Below are 19,918 nucleotides of genomic sequence, written 5' to 3'. Positions count from 1 at the left end.
AAAGTGTCGTCCATTTTACAAACCCATAGCAATGTATGAGGGTTCCAATTTCTCCAATTTGTCTACACTTGTTCTTGTCTGTCTTTTTCACATTAGCCATCCTAGTGGATGTGAAATGATACCTCATGTTAAGACCCTATAATACAGGGGCGCCTGGGTGGCTCAGTCATTAAGCGTCTGCCTTCAGCACAGGGTGTGATCCCAGAGTCCTGGGATTGAGCCCCGCATCGGGCTCCCTGCTCTGCTGGGAGCCTGCTTCTTCCTCTCCCACTCCCCCTGCTTGTGTTTCCTCTCTCACTGGCTATCTCTCTCTCTGTCAAATAAATAAATAAAAATTAAAAAAAAAAGGCCCTGTAATACATACCAGGAAGCAATGTGCTCTCATAAAAGACTTTATTTCATAAGTCTTCTTTGCATGTAGGGATTGTTGCTGAGATGTAAGAGAAAGTACTTGGACAGGCTTCCCAGAAAGGTCCTAAAGAAGGCTAAATTTGGAGGGGTAATTTTTGGTCTACCCTTCTTTCCTTCATCTTGCCTCCTGAACTGGTTGGGCTCTACAGTGAACATCCTGGTCCATGAAGTGAGTAGAGACACCACTGATGGTAGACCCCTACTGATGGTAGACCAGAAATATTAAAGAATCCTAAGTCCTTGATGACTGGGAAGCCATGGTATCAGCCCTGTGCTACTAACTATGGATTATCCTTTTTTATTTGAGGGACAAAGAAATTTCTTGCTTGTAGACTTCATGGTTATTTTGATGTCCTATTTTCTTCAGCTAAACTTAATCTTTTTTTCTCCTGTATATATGTACGTGTATACACATACATGCTTATGCACATATATATACACACACATACATGTATAGATTGGCTAGATGCACACAAAACCTAATTCTTCTTCTACCGGGGAACACAGCTAGACCACATTTCCCAGAACCCCTTACTATTAGTGTTGCCCTGTGACTGAATTACGGTCAATAGAATGTGGGTGGGCAGTCTTCCCTTCTTTTCTTCCCATCCCCTGAATGGAGACAGGTCTGAGGAGAAGGCTTGAAGTAGGGCAAAGCCAGTAGACGGAAGGAGCCTGGGCCCTGAATGACCACATGGATAGCTATACCAGGACAAGAGCAGGGAAAACAGCCTTTAGTGTTAGGTCTTAAAGAATTTGGAGTTCGTTTACCCTAATTGAATTGCATCTACATACACATGCACACTTGCATAAAATCACGGACTTTACCTAAGGTTACTCAGTGAACCAGTGTAACACTCATCTGACACTTGGTCCAACCCTTTCTCTGCTGTACTGGGGTTGCAGGGGAAACTGGCGTCTGCAACTATAGTATGTTTCATCACATGTACTTAGAAAGTCATTTAACTTCTTTAATCTTTCATTTCCTCACTTTATAATGAGTACTTTGGACTGGAAAAGATACCTGATACGTTTGTTTTAGTATGAGAACTGTTGGTGATTTCATTCAGCTGGCAAACTTGGGGACCCTGTGAATTGTCTAAGGTAAGAGCTAGGTCCTGTGTCCTTTTTCATATGTCTTGTCATCTATGCTCTCTATATGATAGTGGATCAGTATTTGTGGGATAAAAGAGGAGCTCCCTTCTAGCTCCAAATGTCTACAATGTCACGAGTCTGGAACCACACTTGTCACACATAGACACACACACCTTGTCTGTATAAAAGCCACTCAGTTCACAAGCGGATAGTGATCCAGATCTTCCTGTAGGAGCTGATTGTTCAGAATTCAGAACAGATTTTGTTGTGGGAACAATGTTCTAAATGATGATAGGCCACAGAAGCCTATGTAACCCACACTGCAATACAGACAACCGCACACAGTAGCATCGATCTGTCCTTAGGATGTTAGAAGCAGGAACTTACATGGAGCAGCAAGAGGGGGCAGTTTGTTCAACATGTAAATCTCCAGGAAGTGTCACACACACACGTGGGAGAGAATGTGGATAGGGTGGCCCTGCTCTAGAATAGAACAGGGGAGGGAGAGACTGGACATTGATCAAGCTGTGCCCCTCTGCTGCCCCAAACCTCTCTGTGCACCCAGCACTCTCAACATCGTTTCAAACCCTTTAGTCTGTGTGCCCTGAGCCCTGGATGTTTGGATCCTACCCGCTTCTTTACCCTTGATTCTATTCTTCTCCTTTCTCACCCGGTTTTAAGTTCTAGGCAAGCTCCATCTAACTTCAATAAAGCAACTGCTTGACTCATTTTGGACCTCTGCACTCTCTGTTGCTTCTGCCTGGAATGTTCTGCTGACTATTACCGGCTCATTCTCGGCCCTTTTTTTTAAAAAATATTTTGCCACATTTTGTTTATTATTTTTGCTGAACTATTTTAAAGCAAACCATACCCGTCATGAAATTTCTCCATTAAATATTTCAAAATCCATCTGCAAAAAGTAAGGGTCTTTCTTTCTTTCTTTCTTTCTTTTCTTTCTTTCTTTCCTTTTTCTTTCTTCTTCTTCTTCTTCTTCTTCTTCTTCTTCTTCTTCTTTTTAATAATATTTTTTTATTATGTTAGTCACCATACAGTACATCCCTAGTTTTGCATGGTGCACTGGGTGTTATACGCAAGTAATGAATCATGGAACTTTACATCAAAAACTAGGGATGTACTGTATGGTGACTAACATTCTCGTCCTTTAAACAACAATTCACATTTCCTCTCATCAGACTTCCCTATTTAGAAGGCGCACCTCTGATTTCTCTCCAGCACATTAGCTTTTTTTATAGTCTTTATACCTGTGCTTCTCACACTTTAAGCGTATACATACCACTTGGGGATACCATTAAAATGCAGATTCTCATGCAGTACACCCAGGATGAAGCCTGCGTCCGTGTATTTCCGGCAGGCTTCCAGGTGATGTCCATGCCTCTGACCACACTTTGATCAGCACTGCGCTAGAGAACTTCCATCATCCCATTATTACGTCACTATCATACCTGTTTATTGGTACGTGCCTCTCTGCACCCTGGCATGAGGGCTCAGTAAGGCAGCATTGCCCATCTGGTTCACCCCTGTCGTCCCAGTGCCACGACAGCACCTTCCTCACATACGGTAGCTACTAGTTAACTGTTAAATTAAGATATTCCAGGTGTGATGACTGTTACACCAGTGAATGCACCTGGTGCTGCAGAAGCCGATGCCATCTGGAGGGACAGGGAAGGAGGCCTGACCACCGTGTAGAACCAGCCTCTCTCACAACTTTGTGGGAAGGCTGTTTGCACCTCCTCCTGTCTTCTGGCCAGTGCCCTCACTGTGGTAGGTCATCCTGACTTGCCCGAATGTCCAAGTGTCCAGGATAGAAAATGACCTAGTCTTCTCCCTACCTAAGGCCAAAGGAAACGCCCAGGCCCCCAGAGTGGCTGACATGGGCTATGTTAGGAGGCAAGCAGTCTGCTTGAGGTGTGCCACACAAGTTTGCCGGTGATAATACATCTTACTAGTCTCCGGTGGTACCGTTACTTGGCAAAGGAAAAAAAAATGTATTAATCAAACTGGATGGTGCTATTTCAGTCAGTAGAGTATAAGTATCTAAGCCTTGAGAAGCTGCCCAAAAAAGCAAAAAACCTTGACATTTTGCTTTCTCTAGTACCAAACCCACAAATTATTTAAGGCCTAGGGGAAGCTAAGGATTGATAGGGGAAGAAGGAGGTGAGGCATGTTGGGGGCATGGAGTGATCTACGTCATTTGTAAGGGTAGTAACCCCCGAGGAGCCAGGGATTCTGCAAGAGGCTGCATAATGCTCGCAGAGGTTAATGTGAGTGTTCTGGAATCCTTCCGCCTATATTCTTGACTGCTATTTTGATAACTTACATAATCTCTGTAAACCTCAGTTTCTTCATCTGTCAACGGGAGCTAGGGACACATGTAGTTTGTGATGTGCTGTGAGGATTCACGAGAAAAACGAAAGTCACATAGTGAGCACGATGCTTGGCAGGGACTACCTGCTCAAAACTGGGCAGACATGATCATTATCCTCTCCTGATTAAATAGGATAGAAAAAAAGAACAAAATTAAAACCAGAGTGATGGTGAACCTGGCATTTCCATTAGGCTTGGGATCACTTTTGGTTGGAAAGTGCTGAATCAGACTATAGAAAGAAGAAGTGATGGCAGAAATGGTGGATACCAAAAGAAGTGTTTGCAAAGTGACCAATCCACCTGTCCCCAAGGGATCATCTGCTTATAAACACTCATCTGCTTCTGTGACTGTTGAGTAAGACTGCAATCCATGGCAGAAAAACTAGCTACTTTTCTCAGAGGGCCTGCCAGACCAGTGCCATTCACCCTCCGAAAGGAGTGTGCTGCCTCAACGTTCCACTTTAACACCCCTCTCTCACTGTGCAGCACTCATAGTCATTCTGTCAGTGGAGGACGTGGGCTGCTAGTACTTGCCTGACTTCAGCAATTAATGAAAGGCTGCCCCAAACCAGTGGTTCTCAATCTAGGGCAGTTTTGCCCCCAGGGGACATGGGCGCTATCTGGTGGTCACAACTGGGGGATGAGGGTGGGGCTGCCACTGGCATCTACTGGATAGTAACCAGAGATGCTGAACGTCCGACCACGCACAGAACAAACCCTCACCACAAAGAATTTTGTGACTCTCAGTAATACCAAGGTGGAGAAACCTTGCCCTACACTGTACTTTTTTTTTTTTTTAACCTTTCTGGTTCTTAGTCCTCTGTTAAATGTAGCCACTAAATAATATACATGATCTGATTGCTCTGACAGTCTAGGAGGGTTGGTTCTCTTTTCTTTTTTTTTCTGACCTCCAATATTTTTTATTCTAAAATTAACCAACGAGGAGTGGCTCAGACAGACTTTGCTTTTGCCTAAAGAGGCCGATCCACGTTACACTATAGCTTCTCTGTGGCCTCCACTGTAGCATTTCATCAACCACCTCTCCGTCTGCTGCGGGGGGCGGTGGTGGTGGGTGGCTCCTGAAAGAAGCTGACACCCAAAGCAAGCACTCATTTCCCATTTATGGTGTATGATGAGCGTTCCCTGTTTCTCAAAACCAGTTTGGTTTGAAGATTATCCCCCTGTTGACACTAGCCCACCCTGTGAAACTGACAAGCCCACACACCTTTGTTGAAAGAATGTGTTTCTTACTCATTATCTGAGAACCTGTGAGCCGCTTAATAAATATACTGATGGAGGATTCCTGGCACATGCTTATCTGAACAAAGGCCAATTATATTCCGCCCCATGTACTATCAAAGAAATGCATTAATTGATTAAAGCAATGAAAAGAAAGCCTCTACCACAAATAGACAACAAATGCCACCAACACTGATTTAAGAACACTGTCCAGTGACCTCAATAATGCACTGAAAATCTAGTCAGGGACTTTTTAAAGGTCAATTCAAAACAAGTAATCCTGTGGACATCAAGGCAATCCTTTCACTCCGGTGAAGCAGTTAAATAGTGAAGGTCATGGGGCTTCAGCAGCCAGATAAAGGAGAGAAGTAAAAGCAATTAGACAAAATGGATGCTGTAATCCCACTTTCTAGACCTCAGAGCCACACTAAACACAGAGATCCAACTTTTCCACTTCGCTATTCAGAAACTGGCAGCAGAGTCCAAATGAGAATTCCATAGCTTGATTTCTTTCTTACCAGTGCTAACTGCATGGTTTTTGTTTTGTTTTGTTTTTGTTTTTTAGCCATGTCTACAGCCTTGGGAGAGAAAAAAATCACCAAATCCATGGATGATGCTATGTATTTATCACCTAAATTGGAATCCTGAAGTATTCCTTCAACACACAGAAGTACTGCTGAAAACTATAAGACTCACTACACTGCTTGAAAAGCTGCCCCAGAGGAGAAGGAAAAAAAGTCCAGATTCTTGGGTGTCCACTTTCCAATCAAGTGCAGGTACAGGGATCAGAAGCATCAGCCTCTTTTGGAAGCTCTTTTACCAGGAGATTCTCAGGCCCCGCCCCAGACCTACTGGATCAGAATCCACATCCACATTAAAGTTTGAGAAACACTGTTGTAGGAGATCTTACAGGACTTTTTTTTTTTTTTTTCCTTCTCCCAGCCTGAGCTTCCCTGACGTAAAATGGAAATATAACAAAGTATACACAAAGGAAAAAACAAAACTGAAGGAACACAGTTCACATGATTGCAGGGAACGCGGGGTGGGTAACTTCTCTAAGATCTATACTTGTGCGATTTTTAACGTTGTGGGACCAACGTTACTTCTTTTGTAATGTAGTAAAAATAATTTTTAAATGGCGCTAATACTCTCTCACAGCATTGTACTGATGACTTTTAAAGGGACCGATTTAGAAGCGCGGACACTTCAGAAGTGTTAAGTGAGGTGGACGGAGCCAGCACTCGAGCCTCTCCCAACCCGACAGCCTACGAACAGCCCTAGTGCCCGCAATTCACCACTGTAGATTTGCCCTCCGGTCCTGGCAACCCTGGCCGGCCAAACCCTGGGGTGCGCCGAACCTCTGGTCGGAGCTGTAGCTGCCGGAGCGTTCCGCAGACTCTGTAACTTTCCCTGGAATGAAATAAATAAAGACCGTAAGTGCTGAGATAGCGGGCCTCAAAAATATTCTTCGTTCTCTGCAATCGGCCAAGAAAAGAGGGGGCGGGGGAGGGGAATAAAAAGTCACGATCCGTCCCGGAAGGGGCTCCAGGAGAACTTGTCTGGATGACTGCAGCAGCCTCAGCTCCAAACTTAGTGAGCTTTTCTTAACTTGTGTATCTTATAGCGAAAACTGCAAGAGAGCAGTCGCAGGGGAGAAGGGCTCAGGCTGGCGTCCTGGGCGGGCCAGTCCGCTCGGCAAGCCTTTGGGTCTCCCCATCCTCCTCTGCCTCCCGGCCTCCTCCTCGTTGCAGGGGGCGGGCTGGAGGCAGCCGAGGCAGGATGTGAGTGCGCACGCGCTCGCGCATATACGGCTGGAGGAGTCCTGTTCCTCGGGCATTTTCCGAGGAAGTCTGGAGCAATTAGGCTCAGTCCAGGGAGAGCGAGCGAGCGAGCGGGCGGCGCAGCCGGCGTGTCTGGGCTGCCTCGCAGGGAGGGAGGGGGCGGCCGGCCGCCCGCCCGGCGGCGACCCCGGGCCCCGGCCGCCACCATGGGCTTCGAGCTGGACCGCTTCGACGGCGACGTGGACCCGGACCTGAAGTGCGCACTGTGCCACAAGGTCTTGGAGGACCCGCTGACCACGCCGTGCGGCCACGTCTTCTGTGCCGGCTGCGTGTTGCCTTGGGTGGTGCAGGAGGGCAGCTGCCCGGCGCGCTGCCGCGGTCGCCTGTCGGCCAAGGAGCTCAACCACGTCCTGCCGCTCAAGCGCCTCATCCTCAAGCTGGACATCAAGTGCGCGCACGCGGCGCGCGGCTGCAGCCGGGTGGTCAAGCTGCAGCAGCTGCCAGAGCACCTCGAGCGCTGCGACTTCGCGCCCGCGCGCTGCCGCCACGCGGGCTGCGGCCAGGTGCTGCTGCGGCGCGACGTGGAGGCGCACATGCGCGACGCGTGCGACGCGCGGCCGGTGGGCCGCTGCCAAGAGGGCTGCGGGCTGCCCCTGACGCACGGCGAGCAGCGCGCGGGCGGCCACTGCTGCGCGCGGGCCCTGCGGGCGCACAACGCGGCACTGCAGGCCCGCCTGGGCGCGCTGCACAAGGCGCTCAAGAAGGAGGCGCTGCGCGCCGGCAAGCGCGAGAAGTCGCTGGTGGCGCAGTTGGCCGCGGCGCAGCTGGAGCTGCAGATGACCGCCCTGCGCTACCAGAAGAAGTTCACCGAATACAGCGCGCGTCTCGACTCGCTCAGCCGCTGCGTGGCCGCGCCGCCCGGCGGCAAGGTAGGCGCCCCGCCGCCAGCCCTGATCCCCTGCCGGGCCCCCCTGGGTACCCAGGGCGCCTGCTGGCCCCTTGGGGCAACCGGGATGCCTGGAAGTTCCCAGGAGCATCCCTGCCTCCTCCTTCCTGCACTGCTTGCCAGCTGTATCACCATGAGCAGGTCCTTGAAGCAGTTTAAGCCTGGAAACTATGGTCCCTAAGGATTACATACACAGGGTGAAATGTAGCTACAGCAGAGCTTCCAGGGGTCTGGAAAGACTAAAAGGAACCCACGATCAGCGTAGAGTAAGAATAAGCGCAGCGCCAAAGTCAGAACTGTGTCCAAAGGCTTTGCTGCTCAGATTAGCTAGGTGAGCTTGGAAAGTTGCTTGATCTCTGTTAAGGTTGAAAAGTTCCCTTATACACGTGGCACACAGGGTGAGATGTTGACACACAGGGTCAACTATATCCATGCATCCTTAGGAATTCCAGAAAGAGTAAACGAAACACACAGTTCTGAGTAAGTTCAGAAGGCTGCCAGAAGGCAGGCCCCTGGAGGGAAAGCTGGATTCAGACTCGGGCTTTGCTGCCAGCTAGCTGGCTGACCTTGAGCAAGCTGCTTAGCCTCTCTAAAGTTAGAAACTGGTCCCCAGAGATGTGACACGGGTAAAACACAGCCAGGCACCGGCTGTGGTGTTCATCCGGGGATTCCAGAAAAAAAGGAAGTTCCACCGACAAAGTAATAATTGAGAGTAAGTCCTCTGGAATTGGAACTGTCTTAGAATTTAGGCGTTTTGCTAGCCAGTGGGTACCTGTGTGGCTTAACCTCCAGGTGCCTCAGTTTCCCTAAATGTAGCACAGATGGTTGTAGGCCTTCGGGGAGAGACTATGTTAAAAAGACCTGGCACTGTGTGTCAGAGAGTGAATGCTCAGCAAGTGTTTAACATCTCCCCCTGAGCCATCCGCTTGTGCTGGTCGTTGGTGTAATTATAATGGGCCACCTCTAGTGCAGGCTTACTTTGCTCTAGACCTTATTATGCTAAGTACTTCTCAGTTGTTTTCCATCTTCATCAAGTGAGGCAGGTGTGATGCTTCTCTCATGTTGTAGATGAAGAAACTAAGCTCCAGTGAGGGTCAGTGGTGCCTGGGTCATAGCTTTTTGGTGCCCGAGTTGCATTCTGAACCCCCAAGTCCTGGTCTCTCCAGCCCCAGGTCTTTTTATTTTTATTTTTTTAAAGAGTTTATTTATTTATTTGTGAGCGAGCGAGAGAGAACACAGCGGGAGCGGCAGAGGGAGAGGCAGACTCCCTGCTCAGTGCAGAGCCGACATGGGGCTCAATTCCAGGACCCCGGGATCATGACCTGAGCAGAAGGCCGATGCTTAACCGACTGAGCCACCCAGGCGCCTCACCGTCCCGGCGTCTTACCATCCGCAGGTCTTAAGCACTATTGTGTTGTGTTTCAGTAACCACAAGTACCATTTTTTTTCTTTTTTTTTTTGAGTGTTTATTATGTGCCAGCAGCTGTGGGAAGCCCTTTACAGGCATTATGTATTTAATCCTCTGAGATGGAGGAGGCAGGCTTAGAGCGGCCATAGAGCTGGTCCAGAGTCACACTGAGGGATTCGAGTTCTACGTCAGAGTTTACCTTGGGATGCATTGACATTTTGCGCCCCATTATTCTTTGTTGTAGGAAGCTCTCTTCTGGATTGTACCATGTTTAGCAGCATCTCTGGCCTGTACCCAATAGATACCAGTAGTATTCCCATCTCGCCTCCCAAGATGTGACAACTAAAAATGTCCCCAATATTATGAAGTGTTCTCTGGAGCTTGGGGGTGTGTGCGCAAAATCGCCTGTTGAGAACCAGGGTTTCCCTGATTGCAAAGGCCACACTGGAGACAAACGTGGAGGGGGACGGTGCCACTCTGGTTGACTGTTTCGTATGACCGCAGCGGAAGAGAACATATTTGCCTGAGGGGCCCCCAGAGGCCTGTATCTGCTTTGCCTCTCGCTGCCCTCTCCCAACCCCCCTTCCATACGTGCACGCCAGGCCTGCAAGTTTTCCGTCTCCCCACTCCCCAGCCTCCTCATCCTGGCCCCCTGGCCTGTCAGCTGCAGTCTCAGCAGCTGGCCAGCTCTGGGCGAAGGGCAAATATTTACAACTTGGAGGCTCACCCAGGACCGCACAGGCGTACAAAAGACTGGTGTGAGCCCGCGAGTCACCAAAACAGAGGGCAAAGCTTGGTCTTCTAGCAGGCGCCGGGTTTGGGGCAAAGGAGTTCCTGAGTTTCTCTTGTTTATGCTGTCACGCGGACTTCCTGCGTAGTTTTAAGTGACGCTTATTTATAAATAAGCCATTCACTACCCCAGAGTTTATACATCATTCATTGTTAAGCTAGTTTATTATTTCTTCTTGCCTTTCTGTTTTCTTTCTGGAGTGTTTGGGTAAACGCTCTCTCAGAATCAAAAATATGATACTTGAATCTGAACGGTGGATGTTTTTCAAGCTGTGTTGGGTGAGTGGGTAGGATAATCAAGGGTATTAAGCTCAGGGACAAGATGTTGCTTTTTGAGCTTACAGAGAAAGTTCCCTTCTGGAGTTGGAGCCCTCCTCGGAATTCTGTGCACCTCAGTGCTAGCCTCAAGGACAGCCAAGAGTGGCCTGGCCTGCAGTCTGCGAGAGCTCCTTTCTCTGGCTTCAGACCCTGGCTGGCCTCAGCAGAGGCCTTAGGGAAACTTGTGCCTCTTGCCCTGAAGTTAACCCTCCGTGGCCCTTTCTGAAAGCTTTTGCTGTTCCTGCATCAGCCAGAAAAACCTCTCCCACTGCGAGCTGTTTAAGAACTTGTTTATTTCATTGGGCCGACTCTCTGCTCCTGCTGGGTACTGTTTATTCTCTTCCAAAAGGCAGAAGGATTTATATTGCTTGGAAACTCTCATCCACAATACTTTTTTTTTTTTTTTTTTGTAACAAGCCCTAATGTTTATCTCTCTGTTAGAAGCTGAAGTAAGATAAGAAACACTCAGAAGATTTTCAATACCGGCCCTTCAAGGCCTAGAATGATCTGGCATTATTGAAGTGATCTTAACTTTCAGGTTTTTGACACTACTTGAGTGCTGAGTGTTTGTCTGTGCTGTACCTCCATAGCCATGTGTCTCCTGTTCTATAATGGGTGCTAGGGCTGTGCTTCTCAAACCTCCCTACGATCAGAAGCACCTGGAGAACTTGTTAAAACACAAGATTCCGCAGGCTTACTCCTAAAGACGTCGATTCATTACAGCTGGCCTGTAGTCTGCATTTCTCAGAAGCTCCCAGGTGATGCTGGTCTGCCTGTCACGCTGAGTCGCTGCTCAGCTGGACGGGGAGTTTAGATTCAGGTACAGACGTAGACAAGCACGTATTGATTTCCTCCTTTTAAGAAAGACCAGGGTAAGGTTCTAAAACCCAGACTGCCTCGCAGTTATACGCTAGGTAACCACGGCCTGACAGGCCTCTTTAACCAGTAGGAAGCCACATCCGGGCTACAGACTTGGTGATGGCATGCTTGAGTAAGTTGAAGAGCTTTGCTGCACGCCTGTTTTCCCACCCTGACTTGCCCACCCGATGCTGAGAGCACAAGCATTCACAGCAGACTTCTCTGGCTTTCTCTGGGAAACTTGCGAACATAACTTCTTGGAAATGTTGAAGAAACCGGAGCCTCATCCTTGATCCCTTCTGCTCTTTTACTTCTACGTCCAGCCCGTCATTTGATCTTGTTGATTTTACCTCCAAAGCACTTCTTGAATCTCTTTACTGCTGTCCATCCCCATCAAATGATCACTGTGGTCCAAACCAAGGTTTTCCAACTCCACCTATTAACATTTTGGGCTTGATAATGTGTGTGTGTGTGTGCGCGCGCGCAGGCGCGCGCTGTATGTTGCGGGGTGGGGGGTGGGGGGGACAGTGTTCCTTGTTTTATAGGATGTGTAGCAGCATCCCTGGCCGGTGGTACTTCCCAAGTTGTGACAATCGCAGATGTCTCCAGACACTGCCGGATGTCTCCTGGGGAACAAAATCAGTCTTGGTCTCAGCCACCATCATCTCTTGCCTAGATCACAGCTGCTCCCACTACATACCTTCTCGCTCCCCTGCAGTTACCCAGCATCAGGAATCATTTCTGAGAAATGTCAATCTATGGCACTTTTCCTTCTTCAACCCGGCATTTGCCATCCAGTTTGCATTGCACGACTATAAAGTCCAGTGTGCTCTGGACCCTGCCAGCCTCCACCTGTCTGCCTGTGTTCCTGCCCCCTTCATTCTCTCTTCCCAGCTTGTTGGTCTCTGGCAGTTCCTTGAATATACCCCGCAGCTCCTTTCTGCCTGCGGCCCCTTCCCCTACATTTGCACTCACTCTTTTCTCTACTTGCAACAGTCTTTCCAACTAATCACTAGGTAACTGCAAGTTTTCTCCCCTCCTAACCCCTGCCTATATGTCAGCACTTAGGGTTAGCTCATCACCGGATAGCATTTTTATTCTTCCCATCCCAGCTCAAGCACCACCACCTCCGTGAAGCCCTCTGTGATCTCCCAGACCAGGTCTGATGCCCTGAGATGTTCACTTTGGTACTCCTCCCGCATGGCATTTATCACAGCTGTAACTGAGTACTTGGAAGGGCTCTTTATTGTGTCTCCCCAGGAGGGAGCATGTCCATCTTCAGGGCTGTGTTCTGGGCATTAGATTGACGTACACTGTAAGCTCTCAATATGTGTTTGTTCAGTGGGTGAACTCAAGATTGAAAAGGCTGTCTGTCTTGTCAGCCATCACAGCTTTTCAGATGGCTAACCAACAGTGAGCTTGTATTGAAAAAGAATGAGTTTTTCCGTGACCCCCAAGTTAACAAAATTGTTCCCAGGTTTTTGGGAGGCATTCTTTTTGTTCTGCTAGATCCACCCAGATCAAATTGTATCAAGCACCAAATCCCAGAAACGATTTTGTCCATTTCAGAACTCCTGGAGGTAAGCGAGTCTAATAGACGATTGTATCAAAAGGCGTTCCAGATGTCCAAACACTTTGAAATGTATCTATCAGAGTGCTCACCTTTCAGGGTATTTTCTGTTTCTGGAAAGCTTCAGCAAATAACCATTTCATAGTGCATCTCACAAAACAGCCCAGTTCAGCGAAAGGAATTGGGGGCTGTCAATCCATTTCATTTAACTGTTATAAAGAAAATTAAGACTTGATTTACAATATGTTTGCTACGCTGGATTAAATGATTATAACAACATTCTGAGTTGGGAATTCTGGTGATGTGTGTTTTTAAGTGGTTCTTTCTGCACTTGGAAATGTTGCTTCCTTCTCTAAAGATAGTAGACGCATAAGCATCTGTAAGGCAGTTGTGTGTTAGACTGTAGACCAAGGAGCTTAAAAGGAAAAGAAATAATAGTCACTTCGGGTGCTTTATGCACATATAAGAACGTCATCTTTTTTCATTAGGTAGATCTCCTTTTTTGGTAAAAGGGGCAGATTATAAAACAGATTAGATAAAAGCTAGGTTAAAGCCAAAAGTTACACAGATTCTAAGTATAAGACTGGGATTTGAACCCAGCATCTGACTCCAGGCTCATACACCATTACCACAATAAGAAAAGCATTTTCTCCTGAGGCAGTGTTTCCTGTGAGGTCTCATACATGTTCCCAGAGGACTGTTACTATATATGCAAGCACTATGGGAATTGGAGTTGTACGCACATCATTTTATTTCATCCTCAGAAAGACCCCCGAGGTCGGGACCCACAGACCATCACCTTCCATATTACAGATGGAGAAACAGAGGCTTGGAAAATTAAACACCTTCTCCCAGCACATTCCTTTGGCTCCATTTAGTTGGTCTGATGGCTTCTGGTCCATGCTGATGAAGTATGTTCTTGTCATAGCTTTGGTGTAGAACACAAGAAGCATAAAACAGATGCTATGAAAGAGATTTTGACAAAACAAAGAGAACTAAAGAGATGGTATCCTGGGTGGAATAGTGACTCATTTCTCTCATTTTCATGCTAGTAATTTAAAGAGTGTTTGATAGTAGGAAGAAAATGCAATCCTTCCTTGTGGATTCTTGCAGTTTAGCTCCTCACATTCTAATACACAGCGTGCCAGGCACTATGATAGGCACTCCTGGATACAGAGGTCAGCTGGAACAGCTTTAACCCACGGGATCGCTCGGACACCCACTTGAGACACAAGTCTTACTATTCTTTGCTCACTCAAGCTTCCTTGCTGTGGATTAGTTTCTGCCCCCCCCCCCGAAGTAATGGTGTTCTAATAAGCCTGTTCCAATAAAAAGGGAAGTGGTATAACATAATGATTAGTCTTGTAAAGAAAATAACTCACAGATGGACCCAAGCATCCATCTTTCTCACCCATTCCATATATATATTTGCAGGGAGCCTGGGGGACAGAGACTCCATGCAGCCTGTGTGTGAGTGAGCCCAGCAGCAGCTTCCTCCCCAGGAATGGGGAGGGATGAACTGTGTTGTGGGCTGTGGGTATGCAGAAATGAGTCCTGGGCAGAGAGGTCACCCTTAGAATTTTTCTAGAAGCTGTTGTCAGGTGTCTCTGCTGTACATGGATCAGAAGGATGATACAGGTTTCAGGTTGTGGATCAGAGCTGGATGTAGGCCCTGTGTAAACAGGCAGGCTTCAGAGTACCCCGAATTGAGTTGGTGCTTGGTTATGTGGTTAGTATCCAGACCCTGAAGTCGGTGATAATAGGGTTCCTCCTGTAAGCCTTAAGTCTTATCTCATCTCTAAAACGGGATAATAATATGTGGGCTGATAGAGTTGGTTCTAGGATTAAACCACATGGTGTATGTCAAGTGCACAGTAAGACTTAATGAGCATTTATTGAACATCTATTAAGTGCTTGGCACCTGTAGGTTTATAGATCTTTTTTAAATAAAGTGCTGAAGAAACATTAGCACTTTGAAGTGGTGTAACAGAGAAGATGGAAAGGGGCTGTTGCTCAGAGGGTCACAGTTTCATTGTGAGCCTTGTGCTGCCCTGAGTCACCGGTTCCAGGGGTGGGAACTGGGTGAAAGAGCAATATGCAGCCCTGGGCTGCCATGGGAAGGAGGGGGGCAAAGCTCATGGATAACATGAAGGTTAAGGAATTGTTAGGTGTATTTCTGTCTCACTAAAACTGACAAGGCTCAGGAGAGGTGGACCAGGCAGAGCTCCTGCCTTCCCGGAAGCAAGAACTTACGGTGTCGTAGCTGGGTAGCCTTTGCCTGCGTTCTGATCCGGGAAGGAAAATGCTTCAGGGTGGGTCCTTGATTGAATGTTGACATTTCAAAGCCTGGAACTACCCTATAGTCCATCGAGTGGAAATGTGAAAACGCTGTAGCACTTAAAGGTATGTCATTGCTTGTTTTCTTGGTGAAGCCCTGCTTGTGGAAGGTCACCAGGAAAGAGATGAGTTGATGATAAAAATTAGAGGAACAAACTTGAAATCAAACTCATTGGAATAGAGAAGTAAATATTTCGGGGTTTCTCAGGTTCTTTAAACATAGCTGCATTCTGAAAAGTACATACATATTTTTTGGCCTAGGGAATACTTCTCTCACACTGTTTTTTCAAAAATAACTTGTTTGGCTTATGGATGGGTTTATTTATATATACCATTCTGGAGATAGAATGATCCAGAAAAGCTGTTTCTTTGTTCCTTTCCGTTTCTCCACGCCCTTTGCCTCTTTTCATCTTCGCTCCACCTATTCTGGTGAAAGATACACTCCGCTAATACTTCCACTGACAGTCTGAGCCGTTTTCAGTTCATTTGCGTCAACCCCGTGACTGCCCTCAGTTTGAGGCTTGAAGAGTTTCCTCTGCTGTTCTTCCTCCAAGAGTATCCCTCCTTTAGAACTGGAGGTTGAATTCTTGGGAGGGGGTTGGCCCAAGCCGCTTCACCATTAGAAACATAGTTTGAATGACCAAGAACATAAACATGTTAGCATAGGGAGTGAAGACACCCTCATTTCTTCCATGTAGAGGTTCTGGCAGCCAGCTTGCCGCCTGGTCTCCCAGCCACCCCCCTGCACATTTTTGTGCTTTCTTGTCACTAGTCCACAGACAGAGCTGTTTCCCTGGAGAGCTTTGCGTAATCTGAGGCTGTGAGGTGTCCTGTCACCCCAGATACACAGACTAGCGGTCAGTCAATTACAGTTCTCAGAACCCGCTGGGCAGCTTTCCAGTCCAGCCAGTTCTCGGCTCTGAGTCCCACAACAGCAGTAATTGGGGAACACCCGTCATGGGGCGGAAAGGAATGTTTAGAAAGAATCCACATTGACAGTGGCATGGATGGGCTCTGGGGGCCACCACACAGATTAAGAGATGGCACGCATCCAAGCTTCTGAGGCCAGAGTGTTCGGAGGACGACGGTGACAGAGCCATCCACACTAAGAGGAAAAGTGACTTCGCCTGTACAGGACAGATTATGTTCTTGGACACTTAAAAACCAAATACAACAGAAAAAAAGCCCAGACACCATGTAAGGTGACTTTGACAAAGTACATTTGATTTTTGCCTTTTCCACTGTGACTTTTATTTTCCCCCAAATTGTTATCCACTTAAACCTTGAGTTGAAATTAAATTTTGATCCTGTAGTTACTTGCTCTAACATGATAGCAAAGCTTATTTTCAGGGCAGTCCACTCTTGTGTCCTGTGCATCGAGCTTCCATTTCTGCTTGTGACTTACTGGTAGAAGTACTTGGAACTGTTCATGCCATTATTTAGGGCTTGGAGGCCCACATCTCCTTCTCCAAGGCCGATATATCTCCGTTTTTTCTCAACCCTAAAGACCCAAGCACCTCCCAAGGAGACCCTACACTGGCAGGAGGGGCCCAGCCAGTGAGCTGCATTCTGGGGGGAGGCTGGGGGAGCTTCCAGGCCCTCAAGGAGACTGTGCTGTCACTGGACTCCAGAATTTTCCTTTTCCATCTGCCAGCCAGCTCTTAGTGAGAGGTCTGTGTCTCCTGAAGGGAAGAGATGCATGCCATTGGGGAAGATTTGTAGAATAGGGATAGCACTAAGGACAGCTGCCAAGGAGGGGCCATCTCCCCTTCATTTCTGTTGTTGTCACTTGTCCTCTACTCTTCACCTTTTCTTCCCAGCCCATCAAGACTCACCAATCCGGTAGAACATGGAGTAGTTCAGGGATGTCTGGGTGGCTCAGCCGTTAAATGTCTGCCTTCAGTTCAGGTCATAATCCCAGGGTCCTGGGATCGAGCCCCGCATCGGGCTCACTGCTTGGCAGGAGGCCTGCTTCTTCCTCTCCCACTCCCCCTGTTTGTGTTCCCTCTCTTGCTGTCTCTCTCTGTCAAATAAATAAATAAAATCTTAAAAAAAAAAAAAGAACATGGAGTAGTCCAGTGCCTCCACAATCCCCAAACACCCTTAGCTCCCCATCTCCCAGCTTCTTCTAGCTTTGCTGTCCCTATCCAAGTCAACAGATCCTTGGACTTACTGTTCCTCCTATGCTGTTGTGAGCCAACACCTGTTCCCCCATCGTCTTTGTTCCCATGGCCACCTCCCTCAGGCCTAGGAATGTCATTTGTCTGACTTCCCCTCTTCATCCCCATATCCAGCAGGTCAGTATCATTTGCCTGTCCTAGGTCTGCTCCACTGAAGGTCCAGGCTGAGCTGCTCCCCATTGTCATCTTTACTTGTCTCCTGCTACCATTTCCAGAATAAGAACTATTGGCACTCACCCATCCCTCCTAGAATGTGCCACTCTTTCTCCAGACTTTGGGGAAAAAAGACATGTACATGGAAGGAGCTCCCATCAGGTGGCCAGATGGTATGGTGGATATATATTTATCCTATTTTGCTCAACTTCAGGCCCCCGCTCTCCCAAACTTGCTTTAGATAGACTAAGTTAATTTAGGATTAGACATTTTTTATTGCTTGGATTTTGTGGCCAAGTAATTTCTGTGGTTAAAGAGTGCCACAGCCTCAGTGTTGAGCTGCGGGAGTGCCCACCACACATTGTGCCGTGTTTGTGTTTTGAGCCCCGTGCTGAGGCACTTGCCAGCGATTGTCTGTCTCAGTCATGCTTCATAATAACCCTGTGATGTGAGAAGCAACCATTATTATCCCCATTCTGTGGATGAGGAAACTCAACTCGGGTTCTGACTCTACGAGTCCAAGATCTTAACCATTACCTCGTTCCTGTCAGGGGCATAATACTCTTATGATACCCTTCACGGTATAATAGACACTCTTAATCTTTGCCACTATTATTACATAGTCCAAAGAAACCTTGCTTAAAACTCTAATTACAAAACTAATTAGATGTCTAATCCTTCATGACATTTTAATGTGAAGGCTCAGTCTTGTGAGGCAAAGGGATTTTAGAACACAGTGCCAGAATATACCCGCAGAGTACAAAGACCATGGACGTTGGAGTCCCGCGGACCTTGATTCCTGGCTCTCCTTCCTTGCAGCTGTGTGATCTTAAGCAAATGTCTGCATTTCTTGGAACCTCAGTTTCTCAGGTGTCTGCTTCAAAAAGCTGATGTTTTAGATAATCCATTGTTTATGTGAAATAGAGCTCTTTCCTTTCTTGGTTATACTTCATCAGGCCATTGGGAAAATTTCAAAGCATGGGTTATGATAAACTATAAAAACAGATCAATATTGGTTAAATTTTCCTTTAGATGAAAGAGCTGCTCATTAACATCATCTCTGTGAAAAGTCAGCAAAGGAGCATCGATGCGAGCCTTTGCCCTCATGCCATTTATGTCTCTTTAATTGGTGGAGTATAATTGAATGAGAATTATTTAAATGCCCTTTATCCTGATGAATTTTCAGCTCAGGAACAGGTTAAATGATGAAGCAGGAATTAATGTTAACATGTTAAATGTGCTGTGCAAAAGTCCAGTGTTTAAATTCTCTATTTTTTTTTGGTAAGAATTAGAAATTAGAGTAGTTAAGGTTGTTTTGAGGGAAGAGGAATGGAAAGGAAAAGCCAGAATCAAGTTCTTGATGTCCGAGGAAAAGTTAGATGGAGAAATGAGAGAAATTCAGCCCTGACAGAGCTTTTCTCTTCCCCAGTCATTGCTCCCAGCCTTGTGTGGTCAATCTTCCATGTGTTGGCTCAGTCCTAAAATAGGCAATGGCACCTAAAGTCTGTTGTAACCCTCCCGGATTGCAGACTTCATCAAGATGCTTGTAGAAATGAGAGCACCCCTTCTTTCTCCCCAGTGATTGTGACTGGCAAAGAAGTGTAGACGGTCAGCCTGATTGTTCCAGAATGTTCTTTGCAAATAGCTGTTCGGCTGAGAAATGGTGTGTCTCCAGCATTGTCTCACTTCTCCCTGGAGAGAGATCTCTGAAGCTAGGTACAGACTTAGGTGTCTGGGCATCTCAGGTTGGGTCTTCAGGGGAGAAATAGTTCAGTGAACAATTGGAGTTTCATTCTGACATTGGTTTCCTGGGTAAGACTTCCTGTCATGAGTTCCTTTATGGAAATTTTTGGAACTCCAGCAATTGAACCATCTTGAGAAGGACCTAAGATATTGCTAAGCTACATAGCATTCTTTTCTACATTCCACGTGAAAAGGGAGTGGTTTAGAAGAGTAATTGGGGTCTAGAATCAGAGAGCATGGGTCGAAATCCTAGCTTGACCTCTTATTAGCTCTTCCCACCTGTATCATGAGGCTGGTAATCATCCCAGTTGATGAGATTGGTGGGATTTATTGAAGAAAATCAAGCAGTTACATGTTTAATATCATTTCTGGCACATGGTAAGCAGCCAGTAGATGTTAGCTGTTATCATTGTTAATGCAGAATAAGGTTTCTTTGTTTTTCTTTTGTTTTTAGAAAGAATAAGTGGTGATCACACAGTAGGTGTAAAACTAGCCTTAAAGAATTTGATTGTGTGTTCTCTTCCGTGCACCATTTGAGATCATCAGGCTGGGGCCATCTGCCTTGGATTACTGAGTAACTGTGCACTTTCTATCATTAATTATGAAAGCCAGAAATGTAGGCCATGTGTGATAACTCGCTCAAATTCCCATGCATGTCTAACTTCTTCACCCCTCTAACATAGCAAGGCAAGAAATGGACTTACC

At 46.9% G+C, this 19,918-nt stretch overlaps 1 protein-coding gene across 1 annotated transcript in view; it reads left to right on the top strand.

The window, feature by feature from the left end:
- The first annotated feature begins 6,994 nt into the window (after positions 1 to 6,994).
- PDZRN3 (PDZ domain containing ring finger 3) overlaps positions 6,995 to 19,918 on the top strand; it is a 235,668-nt gene continuing 222,744 nt past the window's right edge. The window contains exon 1 of the mRNA XM_026501248.4: positions 6,995 to 7,840. Within this exon, the coding sequence (XP_026357033.2) occupies positions 7,118 to 7,840 (723 nt within the window). The 5' untranslated portion in view covers positions 6,995 to 7,117. The remainder of the gene's footprint in view (positions 7,841 to 19,918) is intronic.

Source organism: Ursus arctos, unplaced genomic scaffold, assembly GCF_023065955.2.
Source record: "Ursus arctos isolate Adak ecotype North America unplaced genomic scaffold, UrsArc2.0 scaffold_14, whole genome shotgun sequence".
NCBI classification, from domain to species: domain Eukaryota; kingdom Metazoa; phylum Chordata; class Mammalia; order Carnivora; family Ursidae; genus Ursus; species Ursus arctos.
The sequence above is the reverse complement of the archived record's forward strand: the minus strand, read 5'-3'. Positions and strand labels throughout refer to the sequence as shown.